At 54.5% G+C, this 19035-nt stretch overlaps 1 protein-coding gene across 1 annotated transcript in view; it reads right to left on the reverse strand.

The window, feature by feature from the left end:
* RUNX3 (runt related transcription factor 3) overlaps positions 1-11973 on the reverse strand; it is a 65146-nt gene extending 53173 nt beyond the window's left edge. Inside the window, exon 1 of the mRNA XM_018055986.1 lies at positions 11782-11973. Coding sequence (XP_017911475.1) covers positions 11782-11839 — 58 coding nt within the window. The 5' untranslated portion in view covers positions 11840-11973. The remainder of the gene's footprint in view (positions 1-11781) is intronic.

Genomic DNA, 19035 nt, shown 5'->3' on the forward strand with positions numbered 1-19035 from the left:
TTACAGAGTCCCCTTCATTTCTTTTTCTTTTTAGATTGATTTTTATTGGACTATAGTTGCTTTACAGTGTTATGCTAGTTTCTGCTGTAGAGCAAAGTGAATCATATATATATATATATATATATATATATATAATATCTCCACTCTTTTTTAGATTCCTTTGCTTCCCATTTAGGTCACCACAGAGCACTGAGTAGAGTTCCTTGTGCAGTAGGTTCTCATTAGTCAACAGTGTTCTTGCCTGGAGAATCCCAGGGGCGGGGGAGCCTGGTGGGCTGCCGTCTATGGGGTCGCACAGAGTCAGACACGACTGAAGTGACTCAGCAGCAGCAGCAGTGTATACACGCCAAACTTAATCTTCCAATTCACCCCCACCCCCCCCCTTGGTAACCTTAAGTTTGTTTTCTACATCTGTGACTTTATTTCTGCTTTGCAAATAACTTACTGTACCATTTTTCTAGATTCCACATATGATACGATATTTATCTTTTCTCTGTCTGACTTACTCTATTATGTCTGACAATCTCTGCGCCCATCCATGTTGCTGCAAGTGGCATTATTTTGTTCCTTTTTATGAGCCCCCTTCATTTCTGCTTGGCACCTGATGACATCTGCCGAACACACGTCAGGAGATGTCCCCCTCATTTCCTGGTTTCTAGGAAATGGCAGAGATGTGAGCAGTGCCCCCCACAGAGATGAGTGAGCGGTTCCACCTCTACGGAAATCATCTTCAGTAACTCGCTTCCACTGCTCAGCTGGTCCCCTGGGTTCTCATCATCACTGTCTGATTCAGTCCCCACAGCATCCTGGCAAGGTCAGTAGCATCAATATCCCCATCTTACAGATGAGGAAATTGAGGTTCACGGAGGTTAAATGGCCACACAGCCAGTAAGTGGCAGATACAGGAGGCAAACCCACAGCTTCTGATTCTAAACCCCACATTCTTTCTCTTGCACATTGATAGGAAAAATAAAAATAGATCTCATTCTTCCAGGATCGATCTTCCCTGGTGATAATGCTTTTAAAAATCTAAAGCCTCCCTGCCATAGCACTGAATACATTACAAACTTAAATCTTCAGCAGCTTTCTTCTGCTTACAGAAAGCAGTTCATGATGGATGAGTATAAAACTTTTCAAACATTTTGAGTTGGAAAATGAAAAACTTCATAACCTCACCTCAAGAGATAATGTGGGTTGACAGTTGGGCACATATGTTCTTCTAGGTCTAGATGGTCCAACATGTGCTATTTAAATAAAAATAGTTAAGGTAAAATAATATTAAAAATTCAGTCCTTTATTCAGACTCATTGTGGACCTGGGCCAGCCCATTTCAAGCATTCAGTATTCACGCGCAGTGAGTGGCTACAGCGTCAGCCTGTAGAGACAGAACGTTTTCATCTTCGCAGAAAGTTCTATGGAATAGCGTCACTCTAGACTCTTGCAAGACATATGCCAACATATATCATACTGATTATCAATATATTTGGTGAAGTTCTTGAATATGTCATAGTCTCTGTATGGCCTCACCCATAAAGGGAACAACGCTCTAGAGGCAAAAAACAGACACAGGGGAAAAGAGTCTAGACCGAAATACACTGAATGATAGCGGTTTTCTCTGGGTGTTGAGATTACAGAGTTTATTTTTACATTTCCTAAGTCCTTCAGGTGATCTACAACCTAAAATGCAGGAGGGGTGGGCATTTGGTGAATTCATGTTTTCCCGAAAGTTCTTCCTGGTTCTAAAAGCTTCAAGGGATGTGCTTACATAAGACTTAGTTTATTATTATTTTTAAAATTGTGGACGCATGAAGAATGGAAGCCTGTACAAGTCAAAGGAATGAAGCACAAGAAGGAAAAGCAGACAGAGGTTCATTTTCAGCCCAGGGTCCCTCCTGCTCAGGGCAGGTCCCTCCTGTTCTAGGGAGGTCGGCTTCACGGACATGCAGGCCAAGCAGTCACACAGGGCCCCTTGTTTAGAAGAGCCCCCACTGGGACTTCCCACTGGGTGGTCCAGTGGTTAAGAACCTGCCTTCCAGTGCAGCGGACTCGGGTTCGATCCCTGGTCGGGGAACTAAGACCCCACATGCCTCGGGGCAACTAAGCTAGTTGTGCCCGCAACCACTGAGCTTGCACACCACATCTGAGACCCAGTGCAGCCAAAAATAAATAAATAAATATTTTTTAAAAAGAAGAAGAGCCCCACTCTTGGTTTCATGCTCGGTATCTTGCCATCCTTAAATTCTTAATGGTTTTCGAACAAGGGGCCCTGCATTCTCCTTTTGCACTGTGCCCTGCAAGTTGTTCCATGGGCACCGGTCCCGGGATTCTCCCCGGAATGGGTCTCGTTTTGGCTGCTCTGAACCATCGACTTGTCCTCGTCAGACCACAGACGAGCCCATCCATGGTGCACTCTACGTGCCTGAGAACAAGTTTGCTTTAGTTACTAAGATGTGTGTCTAGAGAGTGATAAAAATAGGACTTGCAAGCGGGTGCAGGAGGGCCCCTGTGGTCTCTACTCACACACAGGAGCTCAAGGCGCACGTCTACACTGGCCTATTTCAGAGACAGCAGCCCGGTGCATCACGGGATGCTGTGCCCCACATCACCGCTTCACTCGGATCCTGCCTGAACCCCACTGCCTTGAAGGCCATGCCCAGCTCTAGGCTTGGCTTACCTTCCTGCTAGCATCTTCTCCCTCCACATTGCTGCAGGACTCCCCAGGCCCTCTCGTCTCTTGGCAAGTGTCTCTGCAAGGTCCTGCTGCCATACCTTTGCTGATGCCATTTATTCTGCCTGGAACACCAATGATCCTCCCTCCAAGATCTGGCTATCCCGGATCCTATCCTTTCTGGGAAGCCTGGAAGTATGTGAGAAGGGCCTGAAGGTACTCTAGTAGCACAGAAGAGAATATGGATCACCTTGCCTGGAGGAATCAGGGAGGCCTCCATGGAGGTGGTAAGCTGAGACCTTAAAGAAGAGATGTCTGCCAGGTAGAAAGGAGACTTTTGTTGGGTTGGCTTTGATATCAGACAGATTCTGATGTGAATTTGGGCTTTGGTGGTTACTAGCTGCATGACATTGGGTTAGTTACTTCCCTTTGCTGGGCCTTAGTTTCTTCATCTGTAAAACTTCGATCACACCTACTACATGGATTAGAGATTAACTGATTAACTAAGATGGGAGCTCCCACAGTGCCTGGCATAGCAAGTCATTAACAAACATGGTTCCTGTCTCCTTTCCTTAGGGTCTGTCTTCTATGAAATGTTAGTTTTAGCCCGTCACTTGTCGGTCTGCCTCTGTTTGTTCATCTCTGCAATGAAGGTAGTGGTGCCCAGCACACGGAGCTGTGATGAGGATTCAGTGGGGTCATGGGAAGATTTACAGAAATCCCAGGAGGCTGAGATTCTATATCGATAGGAAGGGCATCGGCCAAAGAGGTGCTGGCCTTTCTCACTGGGGCATTTTCCTGAGAAAAGCTCTTTCCGTGCATCGCCAGGCTCCAGGAGTGCAGGCAATACTGTCTGTTTGGTCCGCGCCTGAATCCTCAGCGCCCAGCGCAGTGTTTAGAGTGCAGATGGTACTCAGCAAGTGCCCACTGAACAGCACCACCTGGCCCACATTGCCCCCAGGTCCTGGGCACTGGGCGTGGGAGAATCCAGGGAAACCAGCCCTCCCCAGGGAACCTGTCTTCAGACTGGGGCCACGGTGCAGGACACTAGCATTTCCTGAGCACCTGTTATGTGTACGGCTCTGCCTGGCCCAGGACAGACCCTCGCGCCACTGCCAGGTGGGAGAGAGACCGGGAGGAAGGCGACAGGCAAGGGGCGTGGGGAGAGGAACAGAGACCAGGGCCGGCCAGTGGGGTCTTGGCTGGGCGGGAGCAGACCAACCCCCGCGCTGCAACCCCGACTGACAGGGGACCCAGTTCACCTGCTCCTAGCAGGGCGGGGCTGTCCCTTCCTCTTCTTTGTTTTGAAAAACTAAAGTTATTCCCTCTATATTTATAAGCAATACGTGTTCAGCGTTTGAAACTTTGGAAAACCAGGCGTCCCTGGTGGCTCAGTGGTAATGAATCCTCCTGCCAATGCAGGAGACCTGGGTTTGATCCCTGATCCGGGAAGATCTCACATGCCCCAGAGCAACCAAGCCCGTGCGCCAAGACCATTGATCCTGTGTCCTAGGGCCCGGGAACCACAACTACTGAGCCCACGTGCTGCAGCTACTGAAGCCCACTCGCCCCAGAAGCCGTGCTTTGCAACGAGAGAAGCCACCGCGATGAGAAGCCTGCACATCACAACTAGAGAATAGCTCCTGCTTGCCTCAACTAGAGAAAGCCTACTCACAGCAACGAAGATCCAGCATGGCCAAAAATAGATAAATAAAAATTTTAAAAATTTTGGAAAACCTACAATCATCAAAAGAATTAGAAATAACCGCTCCTCACTATCATTGCATCATGTAGCACAAACTACAGCATTTTCGTGTTTTCCTTCCAGTCTTTTTCCTAAGGCGGACTTGTTCCCACGGGTGATGTCCTCCGCCCTCTGGGAGGGGACATGGCTGCTTATAGGGGAGAACCAGGCTCAGTGCCGTGAACCCTTGCTACCTAGGACATGAGACTCCTTGCTCCAACCATCTTGTCCCTGTTGCATCTTGCTGGCCAGAGCTGTGGGTGGGAGGCTCCCTCCGTGGGAGGCAAGGAGGATGGAAGGAAAGTCCTCGGGGGGGAGGGCACTTCTTGGGGCCATAGTGGTGTGTTTGTCTTTAGCCACAGGGCACCTGGGTGAGTTGAGTCTGAGGCAGGGGCATGACCAAAATGGACCTCCCTTCTCCTCCCCATCCCCTTTCCTTTCACCCCGTTCATTTGCACGCCCCAAGTTTTCCTTCCCTTATGTCTTCCGCTTGCTCTACACCCAGCCATTGTTCTCCTCTTTACAAAGGTGAGCAGATCCCTGAAATTACCCTGCATTCTAAAAAAGCCCAGTGGGCAACCTTTCACCCCAGAGGGGCCAAACGCCATGGTGGAATTTCAGTCAGATGTTCTAGGGGGGACTAACTTCGGTCACCTCAGCAATTCATAAGTTATGGGCATCCGCCCTCTCCGCCCACACGTAAGTCTGAACCTTTTGCCAAAAACACTTTTCCCAGACGCAAATGAAAACCCCAAAGAGGAACCTAAACCTTCACACGGCTGTGCCGATTGGACATGAGAGCTCAGACTCCCACCAGCAAGCATTGTTTCAAAGAACGAGCCAGACGGTGAAGAGGAAGTAAGCGGAGAAGCTGGAACCCTCCCGAGGGTCCATGTTGGTCCATCCAGTCATTGGTCCTTTCACCGCCCCCACTCCCTCCTCTAAGCCCAACCTGCTCCCGGGAGCACCCCCCTTGCCAGGAGGAGGGTAGGGGGTAGTGCGGGCAGGAGCAGGGCACTCCTGAGGCCTGGAGAGGAGAAGAGGGGAACCCAGGAAGGCTCCCCAGAAGAGGAGGTCTTTAGACTGGGCCTTGAGAAGAGAGGTGGGTTTCTCACCTTCCCCATCCAGTTCAGAGTCAGACTCTTGCCCAGGAGAAACAGGAACACTAAATAGTCATAATTTCCATAATTGGGGAGGTCTTGCCTCTGCGCCAAGACCTCTATTAAGCATGTAATATACATGAGCTCATTAACCCACCCAGCATGCCTTAAGGTGGCTACTGTTTGTTCTTCCCATTGTACAGATGAGAAAACTGAGTTCAGAGAGGCCACACTTTGCCTGTGGCCACATAGCAAGGAAGTGGCGGGACCTAGCTGCCGCCGGGGCTTGTGACTAGCTGCATTTCATATTGGCTCTTCTCTATCCCTGTCTCTTGGAGCCATTGACAAGGGGCCTGACGGTCCTTCTTACAGGCTCCCTGCGCTTTCTTCTCCAGCATTAACACCAGGGGGTGAGTGTTAGAGACAGAGCTGGAGGGTGAGACGTGGGAATGTCCGCCAGGTGGCAAGTTAGCAAACGGGGCGGGGCACAGGGCCGAGAGTTTTGAGGAGGTGGCCGTGCTGAGCGAGTGTTCACTATAGACCAAGTGCCATGCAGGCCTTCAGGGCAGGGTGGCCTTCTCTCTTGCAACCGCTCTAGCCCTATCTTACGGAGGAGGAAACCCACTCAAAGAGCTGAAGTCACGTGTTGGGTCACCCAGCTAACCTAACAGCTTCAACCTGGCCTGACTCCTGAGCTATGTGTAAGGTTGGTCCCCAAGTAGCTGGGGAAAGTTGGTGTTCCTGCTGTGTTCCGGCCTCACACAAGACCACACGCCTCTCAGGACCTCAGTTTCCCCATCTATAAACTAAGGTGGGAGGTGCTCTGCCTGCCAGCTCCAACGTTTCTCCTGAATTCACTCACTGTTCTTGCTTCTCGCCATGTCTCCAGGTAGGACAGTCTTGCTCCCAACCTGGCTGTGTTCCTCCAGGACGTGCCGTTTCAAGGAGGGTGGGATGGAAGACTTGGGCTCCAAATCCACTGAGGGGGTAAAACCCTTCCTTCCCACCTCCCCCTGTCCCCCTAACTTCCAGCAGGTAAGGCAGGCTACTGGGCACCAAGGCGGGAGTGACTGACTGAGGCCCAGGCCAGCCTGGATCTGAAGCTCCCAGGAGGCCAGGGGTCCCTGATGGCCACAGGGTCCTGAGGAATACTGCTGGCAAGAGGGGATGTGTGAGCTCAGTCTTGAAGACTGGGTGAGGGTCCTTAGCTGCCAGTGGGGCATCCCCCTGCTTGGTGGGTTTGAGGAAGGGTCTGTAGATGAGGCATCCCCAGGAGACGGCCGGAGGACCAGCATCCTTCTGCCCCACTGAACCCTGAGCCCGGACTCCAGTCTTCCCATCAATGAAGGCATCCGGACTGGCTCCCAGGTGAGGATGGGGCAGGGTGGGTTGGGGGTGCCACTGCCTTCCTGCTCTCAGAGCCTTCTGGAAGGTCAGGTCCTGTTGCTTGGGGCATCCGACTCCTGGCCCCCATCTCCCCCGAGAGCTCCCCACCCCGCCACCCCCTGGATAGCCGAGGAGGCCTCAGCTTTGATGCGGCCACCTCCAGGCCAGGGTGTCAATGGGCTCTCTATGTGACCAGCAGGGCTGCTGGGGGCCGCCGGCCGCCGTCGTGGGCACGGGTGAGGCCTGGACACACAGTCCCACTGTGTGGGGCCGCTTCATGCCCGCCCAGACCCTGTGGCCAGTGGGGGGACTCCTAGGAATGCCCTTCCTGCCTGGGGGGTACTTTGGACAGGCAGGGTGGTCTGGGGAGACGGGCGTGTGCAGGGCGGCCTCAGGAGCCGCCGTCAAAGGGGCTCCGCAGGGGTGGCGCCAGGCAAGCGCCGGAGTGGGTGTGGGTGGCTGGCGGTCAGTCCCTTCATCTCCCGGGGCTGTCGGGGAGGGGAAGCCTCCAAGGGCACGCTGCTCGGGGTGCCCAACCATCATGGGGTGCCCGGGACTTGGGAGAGTCCCCTGTTGTTTGCCCACTGCCTAGAGCTGAGCAAAGGACACAGTGAGTGACCTCTCTGGTCCGAGCAGCTGCCCCACTGTCTGGTGACCTCTGAGTCAGACTCAACCCAGGGCCATTCTGTTCACCCCCTGCTTCTGCACAAGCCTGCCTCCCACCTGAGAGGCCGTTTCCCATTCCTTCCAGCTGTCTTCAGGGGCAGAGCTATCGGTCGGTCAACTGCCCGCCACTGCTCCGAGAACCCCAGCCAGACAGGCCCATCCTAGTCCCCTTCCAGCAGCTCACCCCGCATGGCGCCCCCCAGCCATCCCTGAAGGCTCCTGGCATCATCGCATCCTTTCCTGCTTCCCCACCTTGCCCCCTGCCTGGGACATCATTTCCCCGTTGGTCACCTCCTCAGCCTGCAAGGCCCAGCTCCAAGAGAACTGTCTGGCCAGTCGCCCTCTCTGATCCCCCAGCCCTCTTGTTCTTAGTCCCTTATAACATTTATCCCACCCCGGTACAATTTTCAGTTCACCCATCTCTTTCTACACTAGACTGTGACTTCTTCAAGGGTGGAGAGCCTGACCTAGTCACCCTTGCAGCTGAGCTCCTGCACAAGGGCAGGCTCAAGATAATTTGAAAAATGAAGACGTTTAGCAAGCGCTTACTCTGTGCCAGGTACCCTACTTGTTTAATTCTCTCCAGAGCCCATGAGGTTGGTGTAATCATCGCTCCCATTTTACAGATGGGGAAACAGGTACAGAGAGGTGAAGCAACTTGCCTTGGGCTATGATGCTCTGAAGGGCAGAGGCAGGACTTGAGCCTGGAGTGTCTGATTCCAGAACCCAGCTTGAATCTCATTATCTCCTCCTTGATGACCTTATGTGGAATTACTGAGTCAGGGAAAACCTTTACTTCCCTGCGATTCCTGCACATGGCAGTTTAGACCCATTTCCTCCAGTTCCCTCCCTGGAGGGGTACCCTCCCTGAGTGTCCTGAGGAGGGTGCATTTTGGGGGTATAGTGAGGGGGGGCCTGCTGCAAGAAGACACCCCAGAGGGTGCAGAGATAGGCCTCGTGGGCAGATCCAGAATGAAGGTGCTGGCCCTCCAAGGGCTGTGGACAGGCCCTCAGGCATTCCCAAGCCATAGCCCTGTTTGTCCGGTGGGGACCCCAAGGCCCAGAGACTGGGCAGGACTTGCCCATAGTCATGCAGTGTGTTCTTAGGCCTCAGCTTCCCCATTTGTCAAAGAGAGGATTCATACCCCTTCGCCTGCCTGGGAGAATCCTCGAGAGAGGATCCTTGGGAGAATCTCCCAAGAGATGGGAGAAGGCGGAGAATTGCACCCCAGGAGCCCCCTTCACCCACTCAGTGCCTGGAATTCTGCCATCAGTCTGCCAGCTCTGTGGGGTAGGCATCTCCCTCTTCTCGTCCCCTCCTCACCCTCTAACTCAGATGGGGATCAAATGCCTCTCCACGCTCTCCCCATCCTCCCAGGTGGCTCAGTGGTAAAGAACCTGCCTGCCACTGCAGGGGACACAGGAGACCCAGGCTCGATCCCTGGGTCGGGAAGTTTCCTGGAGGAGGAAATGGCAACCCACGCCAGTATTCTTGCCTGGAGGATCCCATGGACCCAGCAGCCTGGCCGGCACAGGTGCACGCACGCCAGGCTCTCCCCAGACCTCGTCATCACAGAGGACTGAGAGGAGTTCTGGAATCCGGAATCCAACTTGGAAAACCTTTCAAGAGGTGGTGATGTCCTGAGACCCGCTTGCTCTACCATTTCCAGCTAAGGAACTAGGACCGTAGGCCTGAATTCAGGGCCTCCATGGACTCAGGCAGGAAACACATGATGTCTTTCTTTTCACTGACCTCTAGCTAAAGTTTAGCATCTTTTTTCCACAGGTGACTTTGTCACCTGTGGAAATCGCAGACATCCTTCGGTCTCCTTAAGGCTGTCACAATTCTCCTGAAGTACTGTGTATGCCCATCCCCGTCGCATCATGGCCCTTACCGTCGCCACTGAGAGGCCCGTGGTCACGGTGTCACACACTGGCTTTTTTGATAGTTTGAAGACAGCGTTTCTATAGATTTTAGGGTTTTTTTTTAATAGTTCTTTGTATTTTGTTTTATGTATTTAAAAATACGATTCTGAGGAGTCCATAGGCTCCCTGAGAGTCTGCAAAGTTCCCCAGCTCCCAGCAGGTTAAGCTTGGATTAGCTTGGAGCGAGCGATGCAGGACCCCAGGGTTGGATCTCTCTGGGGCCAGAATTGGGAAACCTCTGGAGACAAAATTTGGGAGGCAGATCCGTCTAAGTGAGTGGGAAGTCGGGGGGATAGAACTGGGCAAGACAGAGGGGGCCAGACGGTGTGGACAGGACATGGAACTTCAGGGAAAGCTTCAGATGGCAAACAGAGCACTCCCCCCCCTCCCCCCGCCCCCCCCCCCGGCCTTGCTTACCAGATCACCCTGCAGGGATCAGCGCGCTCTGCGCGGCAGCCTCCCAGCTCTGTGCATGCAGCCAGCCCAAAGCCACCAGCTGTCCCCTCCCTCTCCCTCCGGGTCACCTCTACCATCTCTCAGGAGCCCACCCTAGGTGGGTGGCCCTTTAGTCCCGGCTCCTAAATTTCCTTTGTTTTGAACTCAATGTTTCTCCATCTTGCTCATGGAGGGAGAAGTACAGATTACAAAGACCCAGCAAATGGTTTTTATAAACTCCTATTTTCTTGCCACAGCACTGCCTTTAATTAGCTCGCAGGACTACAAAGGGAGCAGCGTTATAATAGGAGCCGCTGGAAGGAAGGAGCCCACGGCGCTCGGCTCCCAGACCCAGGGCTGTTGCTGGTCACCGGCCACAAGCAGGTTTGACGGGAGTGCCCCCACCACGGGGACGGCAGCCCTCCACAACCCGCGTCTCCCCCACTCAGTCCCCTGACTGAAGCCACACAGCCTGCCTCAGCCCCTCTCCAGGGAGGAGGGAGCGGGTCCAGCCCTCAGGCAAGCCCGTGCAGAAGCCTTTGAACAATAAGCACTCAAATATGCCTGCACAGAGCTGGCTGCCCAAGGACTGGCTTGGAGTCAGTCCACAGCAGGACAGGCAGATGGGCAGATGGACAGTCAGACCGGCTACTGCACCTCAGCTAACCACTTCAGCAGAGCAAAGGCAGGGCCTAGCCCCCAAGCCCTGGAGTTCTGGCTTCCATTCCATCCCTCTATTCCGGAGGAGAAGTCATCCCCGTCTACAACCCCGAGGCCCTGTCCTCACACACAGGCCATTCCCAGCCTCAGGCAATCAGAATGTCACAGCCAGAGGGGGCTTCATTTGAGGCACAGAGACGTTAAGTAACTTGTCTAAGGCTGCCCAGCAGGGTAGCCACTGATCTTGGCCTCAGGGTCTCTTGACCCCCGATCTCGGGTGCCACAGCCCCATCTGGGCTCCCACTAGTGAGGAGGAAGGCAACAAGGTGTTGTGTGAGGCCCGGGCACGTCACCTCGAAGGGCCAGACAGAAGCAGGAACAGTCTCCCCCTGAGTTCTAGCCTCAATCAGAGGTTCCCAGTGAGGGATCTGGGAACTAAATCCTTTTTGAGGGACATCACTTAGACCTCTGGGTCCCTCTAGGCTATATATAGAAACAACTGATTTCTCCCCGTGACCAAATCCGCAAACCTTCCCGAGGCCTGCTCCCCAAACTCTGATCCAGGCTCAGGGCCAGCCAGAGCTGCATGCATTCCAACAAAAGCCTGGACCCCTTTCTCCCTCTGCTTCCTTAGTCCCAGGGGTTCCTCGGAAAATGCAGAGTTAGGGGAAGGTCCTTGGGAAGGTCTCTGAGTCCACCAATGTAAGACTCTTGCCTCCTGCCTGCTCCGCGGCTCTGGGCAGAAGCCGGCCGGGGCCCTGGGGGATGGGAGAATCTGAGTATCTACCTGAGCCCAGGTAGAGGGTCTGAGCACCCCAGGAGGGCCAGGGGCTAGGGTTGCAGGGCCCAGAGCTCCACAGGGGAGGCAGGAAGCCTCGTGGGGTCACAGAGACACCCCCGTGTCTTCTCCATCTCACGACCCTCAGAGCTCTGGTGTTTGAGGTCTTGAGGTCTCCTGGTATCCATGACCCCAACCACGAACGGTTCCCACCAGCTGAGGACAAAAGTTCACAAACACGTCCCACTCCAGGAGACCACGGAGGCCACCAAGCCCAGTTCCCACCTCTGGCTTTCAGAAGCCAGCGGATTTAGGTAACCAACCCCGGGCCCTTGAAGGCAGCCAGGGGCAGGCGGCGGAGGGTCGTGGTCCGGGGCCTGGCCCCAGCTCCCCACCCGAAAGGGCGCTCATTACTCACCGCGGATGAAGGTCTGCGAGTAGGTCGGGAAGGAATCGAAGATGCTGTTCGATGCCATGCCCCGCTCGGAGGAAGGCGAGGTTTCAGCCCTTCTGGGGGTTGGGTTGGGATAACTTGGTTGGCTGTTGTTTTATTTTTTCTTAGCTACTTTTGAAAATAAAGTTGGGGGGGGAGTTGCTTTTTGTTTTTTTGTGTGTGTGTCGTTTTGTCTCTTTTGCCCCCCCCCACCTACTGCTATGAAAAAGAAAAAAGGAAAGAACGCGAGAGTGTGTGTGTGTGTGAGCGAGAGAGGAAAAAAATCCCCAAGGAAAGTAAGTTTCTGTTTGTACCCAAGAATTTGGATTCCCGGTCCCACAGGAATGTCTCGCCACAAATTTTCAACAGAAGCGTATGCAGAGTGTATCATTAGATGGCGGGAAGGGGCCTTCGGCAGCCAGGGCAGGAGTCGCGGGGCGGTGAGAGCCGAGGCAGCCCAGCACCGAGCGCCGCGGGAATGAATGAATGAGGCTCGCCCCTGTCAGAGCTCAGCTCAGTGGGTGCGAGGGCGGCCGGGGGTGGGAGGACCGGGAGCCAACCAGCTCCGGCGCAGGGCCCCCCGAAGGCGGCCGAGGGCCTGGCCTTGTGGTTCTGTGGTTGAGGGACCAGGCCTTCACGGTGTCAACCCAACCTCAGCTCACAGGATGCAAGAAGCCAGCTCGCGGCCTTGGCCCATTGGCTGGGCAGCAGTCACCTGGGCCGTGATGTCACAGCCTCTTAGAAGATCTTGTGGCTGCCTCTCTCCCTTTTTAGAAAAAAAAAAAAGAGAGAGAGAGAGGAAAAAAAAAAGGATGGCTTTTATTTGTGGGGCTGGCCTCAGCACGCGGCCCAAAAGCAGAACTGGAAGCGGCTGGGGCAGGAGTGGCTGGGTGGTGGTTTGGATCCTGTGGGAGACTCCTTTTTAATGAAGGCCAGTGTGGGCCCAGGTAGCAGGGAGCCCCAGGAGCCCAGATCCCTCCAGGCGCCCCCCACCTGGGCTGTGGGTGGCTGTCACCCGGCCATCGTCAACCAATTCAGTCCCAGAGAGGTATCCACGCGTGTGGCTGGGTGACACTTTGGGGAGCTTTTATGGGAGTTGGGATCAGGCACCAAGGGAAATACATGAAGGGGCGTCACCAGTGCTCACCCTGGAGCCCTTGGGCTTCCAGAAAGGGCTTCCTAGGGGACACGGCCTTGCCAAGGGACCTTGTGCAGAGCTTGGGGTCTGAGGCCTGCACCCAGTCATTCAAGGCCCTTTGCTCACTTTGCCCACCTGTGCATCTATACTATGGGGTTCTCTGTTCCAGCCTCAGGTGCCTGGACTTGCCTGTCTCTAGGCCTTTCCTCTTGCTCTCCGGTCCCCACTGCCTCCAGCCCTCCCGCCCCCGCCCTTCAGGCTCCCAGTGGGAGCTCGTCAGCCCCCTGAATCCTTCAACTCTCAGAGGGACTCAGAAGTAGAAAAGACATGGAGGATGATTCAACTCCACATTTCCGTGTTTTCCCGGAAGCCAGGTCAGGCTCTGGGGGGAAGGTGGAAGCTTCACCATTTCCCTGGAAAGCTCTATCTCCCATTTCATGGGCAAGACCACTGAGGCCCGAGACATTGAAGTCAGCTCGTGCAAGGCCACGCAGTATTCTGAGTGGGATTGGAATGTCAGCCTCTGGCTCACCAGGCTGGGCCTCAGCCACAACACTCCAGGGCTCTGCAGTGTCCTCTAAGCCAAATCCCGAGGCTCCCAAGAGCCCTCTGCAGCCTGGGCCCCACCACCCGGCCTCTCCTAGGGAGCCCAAGCTTGGGCGCAGGCCCCGTCATCTCTGTAGGCTAACACAGCAGAGAAGGGGCATCCGGGGGAGGAGGAGCTTGTCCCAGGTCCCGGGGAGACTTGCCTCTGCTCACCGCCTCACTGGGTCACCTGGGAGTGGGATGACCTTGGAAATTCGCTGTCTGAGTCTCACCTGCGTCCTCCTGAAAACTCAGTCTTCTGTTCCCTAGTGGCAAGTTGCTGGGGGTGGGGGTGGGGGTTCTAACTTCTCCAGGGAGGAAGCAGGTTTAAGTGAAAGGTGCAGGGTTGTGAGGTCAGATTCAACTTCTAGTCCAGCTCTGCTGAACCCCAGCTGCAACGCCGTGGGGCCAAGTCACTGCCCTCCTCTGGGCCTCAGTTTCCTTTCCTGTAGAATGGGGATAACACATTTCTCGGAGGACAGGCAATGAGGTGAGGACGCCATGAAGGCTGGTTTCCTTGCCTGAGTCTGGGTGACGTAATTCGGGCTCTGTTATGAGTAAGTGCAGGAAAAGAGCCATCATGGTCACATAGGAGTATAGACTGCCCCTGCTGGAAACTCATCGGCTGGCCCGGCCTGGGCAGGGCTGGGCGGTAGGGAAGGGGGTGGGTCAGCGGCACAGCCCGCCAAGGGGTCTTGGCCTCCTGGCTAAATTTGGAGTGTTTTGGAGTCTGCCATGTTGTGAAACTGATCAGAGATGAAAACAACTGGAAAGACCCCCCTTTAACAGAATGGAAACTGAGGCCCCCAGAGGGGGCAGAGACACACTCTGAACTCACCAGTGAGTCAGTGGAACCCGGGCCCCTTGCTTCCCTGCCCAGGAGCTGTTTCCACTCTGCCGACGCCGCCTCGAGTTTCTAATGTACCACCCTACGCACTTGGCTGTTTTTTCCACACGTAAGAGTGGGCTCCCCCATAACACCTATAATTTGGTCACTCTGAGGGACTCCCCCTCCCTGGGAAGCTGAGTTCAGGCCCAGGGAGGAGGGGGGCCCATGGAGGGTACATCTGTGAGGCAGGTGGTTTGCTGCCTTCCTGGGACCATGCAGCAAAGGCCTGCTGGGTGACAAGCTTGGTTTCTCCCTCAAGAGGCTTATAATCTCCACGTGCCCTTTCAGAAGCGTGCACCAGACTTTGCATGAACCTCTGAAGGGTGCCCAGGGAAGCACCTTCCTGAAGCCTGCCTTTGGTCCTTATGAGCTGTGAGATCATGGGCGAAGGCTTTTTCCTTTGAGCCTGCTTCCTCGCCTGTGAGATGGGACCCACTTACAACTGCAAAGAGGATTAAATGAAAAACATACTTTGAGTATGCCCGGCACGTGGTAGCTGCCCAGTTCCCAGGACTCCCGTTGCTGCCACTTCTGACCATGCACCCTCTTGGTATGCAGTGAGCAGTCGAGTGTCCTCTTGTTCCCCATACCATAGATGCCTCTGAACCATTTAATCTAAAATTTTGGTTGAAGAAGGAAATCACTGAAAAAAAAATAATGATGCTCCTTTTTTATGTGTAAGTTTATCAGTGTGTACCAAATGGCCTCCCTCTTGTTCTTCTGTCTTTAATCAACCCAGAAGGAGTCTCCTACAATGTCCAGGTTTGTCCTCTTTAATGTGGAACACAAATGTAAAGATGCTTATGAAGCGATTAGCACCCGGTAGCAGTTCTGACCCTTTTGCCCAGTCTTTCACAATGTTTCACCCACACTTAATTCAGTTTATTTTTTAGCAACTTGCCTTCACCGAATCTTTCCAAGGTCTTCAACCTTGGAAAGTTTTCATAGAAACAGACACCCCCGCTCTGCCTCACACCACCCATAACATCACATCACCGCTAGTGAGGGTCCAATGACGAGAGCAGAAGCCACTTAGAGTGATGGAAACCGAGGGAAGGGCCTTAGTTCAGGGATTACTGGAAACCCAGGTGATGGAAGAGCTGAGAAGACAGAGGTGGGGAGGAGCCCCAGTAGCAAGAAGCCACCGCCACCCGAGGGACACAGGAGGAGTGGCGTCGCCAGTGCCCCCGTGGAAGCAGGAGCGTGGTGGGCCAGTCTCGCATTTACTGGAGCCACGGAGGAGACTCAGCCGCCACGGAGAGGCCCCTGAGACAAAGAGTAAAGAAACTTCTCCCTTCCTCCCATCCTTCCATCTCCTCCCGGTGCCTCCCGATAGCTGAATGAGCTGGAGCAGGCTAACTCAGTGGAATCAGACCTCTGCATTATAGAGCCAAACAGGAGAGGGAGTAGATAGATCTGAAGGCAAAGTGGCCCCAAACTGGCATGGTGGCCACTGGAGTTCTGTAACCATGGAAACCCAACGGGAGCGAATGGGTATGGGAACAAAGCCAAGAGATATTTGGCAAGTTGACAGCTTGGTGGGCTGGTGGGGCCAGAAGGTGTGGGTCCCAGTGAGGGACCTGCCACCCAGTCATATATCCACTGGTATATTACCCCAGAATTACCCGTGAGCTCCATGGGCCATTTATATTGGGGTCAGTTAAGAAAACACCTACTGTGAATGGTGATGAAATTCGTTTTCTTAACCTGTGTGCAGAGCTGATGTTTTCACTAGGGCTTTGGGTGACTGTGACTGGGGAATTAGAAGCATTGGCTTCCAGGCCTGTCTGTGAACTTTACAAAGATGGCACATTTCTGAGCCCACTGGACCCTCCCAACCACCTGTGGGATAGGTGTGTCTCTCACTTTTCTGATGAGTAAAAGACTAATCACAGGGATTAACCCCATGTTTTAGTTTCTAGGGGTCAGCAGAGCCAGCTTGGAGCAAATAGCTGGCAGATTTGAGGTGGGCACTGGTCTCCAAGGTCAAACTCTGACTTTCCAGCAGTCAGTCACACTGCTGGGCCCAAGGAAGGTGCTGGAATGATATCTGATATCTACTGCAGGCTTCGCCAGTGGCTCAGCAGGTAAAGACACCACCTGCAATGCAGGAGATGTGGGTTTAATCCCCGGGTCAGGAAAATCCCCTGGAAAAGGAAATGGCAACCCTCGCCAGCATTCTTGCCTGGAGAATCCCATGGACAGAGGAAACTGGCAGGCTATAGTCTATAGGGTCAAAGAGTCAGACACGACTGAGGCGACGAAGCACGCAAATACACAGGCTGCCCAGGGGGCTCCACCTTCAGAGCTGAGTGCAGAGATGTCCAGATAAGATGTCCCCCCTCAACTCCATCTTCCCTCTCCCCACCAGCCAGGTCACCACCCCCTGATCTATCATGAGATCAGGGTAGCAGATGAGTTCTGCAGGCATGCCTCCTACCCAGGGGCCAGGATACCCAGATCAAGGATCATTAGCTAAGAACCTACCAGGTGGGATGCACATGATGGGAGCTTTATGCACAGAATCTCCAGTAGTGGGCTCTCAGGACAGCCCACCATGCAAAGTGGTCTTCCAGCCATTTCTTGGGGGCAGTCAGAGAGGCCAGGAGACCCGCCCAAGGGCACCCAGTTTGCAGGTGGAAGAAGCAGGATCAAACCCAACCTGCCCACCATCCGCTTTCTGGGCTTCTCCCCACCCCACCCCCAGTTTCTCTCTTTCCTGTTGTTTGTTTCAGAAAACTGCTCAGGGTGCCCCCTTCAGAACTCCCCCCTCCCTCTCCTCCACCTTCCGGTCTCAGCCCCCTTCTGCAGGCAGGCCTCTCTTTGCCGGACCCCTCGCTGCCATCCAGTGGAGCTGCCAGAGGCTTGGGGGTACTGAGGACTATCCTGTAACCATCTTTACTCCCAGCATCTGCTTCACCAGGGACCTCCATAGCTCCACGCAGTGGCTTTTCCTTCCGCCTGGAATTCCACCACTAGCACACATTTGGGCTTGGATATATTTCAGCCACAAGCTCTCTGTCAAAAGAGGCAGAGAGAAGTGGGTAGAGGAGTCACGGAGCCGCCTGAAGAGGGAAGAGCCCAGGCTGGGTTGATCAGCTGCCCCCTGGAAGGGCTTGCTGCCTCCCTCTCTGGACCGAGTTTCCTCAGTGCTTAAAATCATGACCCCAGGGACCCCTGTCCCACTGGCCCCAGCACGCGAACACCCTGGGCAGACACAGCCGAGATGGTTCTCTCCCTTTTACAGCTGGGGAAACTGAGGCTGGCAGAGGCGAAGGGCCTCACCTGCAGTCTCAGGCGTGGTAAGAGGGAGTCAACAGCTGGTCTGCTGCCGCCACATCCAGCCACCCCCAGGGCCCCCCTTGACTTCCCTTGTCTCCCTCAAGGCTCCCCCCCGCCACCAGGGAGGCCGAGGTGCTGGAGTCTTGGGAGTCAGGTACTTCCTGACTGTGTGATGCTGGTGTTGGCTCGTCCTTTCCCAATCTCAGCGCCCTCATCTGCTAGATGGGGAAAATCAAAAGTCTTTCTCTCCTCCCAGGGTGGGCAGGTGAGGAGGGACCACCCCGGGGAGGAATACATGTAGGCAGTTGGCTGGGGTAAGCTGTTTTCTGGCTGACGGTCTAAGACAGCCTCAGCGGCAATGTTTAAGGCTGTTGTGTGTGGGGTCGGGGGCAGGGCAGAACTGGGCAGTAGGAGGGGGCATGTGGCTGACTCACCACTTCCCCAGAGTCCTTGGTGGCCCCCTGGCAGACTCCTGCCTCCAGCTCCAGTCCCACCCAGGCCCTGCTTCCAGCAGCTGGGTTCCGAAGGCCGACTCCAGTCAAGGGCCACCTGAACCCAGGTTTCCAGGCTGTGTTCCTATGAGAGCTGGAAAGCCTTGCCCATAACATGCTGCCTCTCTCAGAGTCCCAGGCCCCTCAGAGGAAGCAAGAAAACCCCAAGCTCTAGCCCCTTTTGGCTCATAAAACGATCTTTTTCTCTGGGTTTTTTCAGTGGAATAATCTATTTTTAGCATCAAAGAGCTCTGCCAGGGGCTTCGACCTGCGGAGGGACTGGCTTCATGTGACCACAAACCCTGCCGGAGGTGGGCACCCCTCAGAGGGGTGGTGGTGGGGCAGGAGGGCAGCGAGGAAGGGTGTGCCCCCCACGCCCGCCCCCAGGGTCACACACTGCAGACTCTGGCTCAGGGCTCCCTCTTCTCCTGTTCAGGGAAGGCTCGTTTGGGGCCAGACCACCTCCCCACACCCAGTGCTTTCTCCCCACAAACCTGAAAATAATAATAATAACAGTAATCATAAACTAGCACTTCCCACAGGCCAAGCACTCTCCCAAGAGCCTCAGGTAAATGAACTCACCCTCGCAGACAAGGAGACAATCTCAGAGAGCTTAAGCAACTTCCCCAAGTTTGACTCAGGACGGATGGTGCCGGGATTTGATAGTCTGTTTAATCAGCCATTGGTCTCACGTTACCACTGAGGAAACCGAAGCTCAGGGAAACGAATGAATGCGCTCAAAATTACCTGGACAGCAGACAGCGAGGCCAGGATCTACCCAAGGCGGCCGACTCAGGGCTTCTGGCTTAGACCGGCACCCCAGCCCCTGAGCTTCCGGGGTGCAGCCCCTATGG

This window comes from Capra hircus, chromosome 2 (genome assembly GCF_001704415.2).
Source record: "Capra hircus breed San Clemente chromosome 2, ASM170441v1, whole genome shotgun sequence".
NCBI classification, from domain to species: domain Eukaryota; kingdom Metazoa; phylum Chordata; class Mammalia; order Artiodactyla; family Bovidae; genus Capra; species Capra hircus.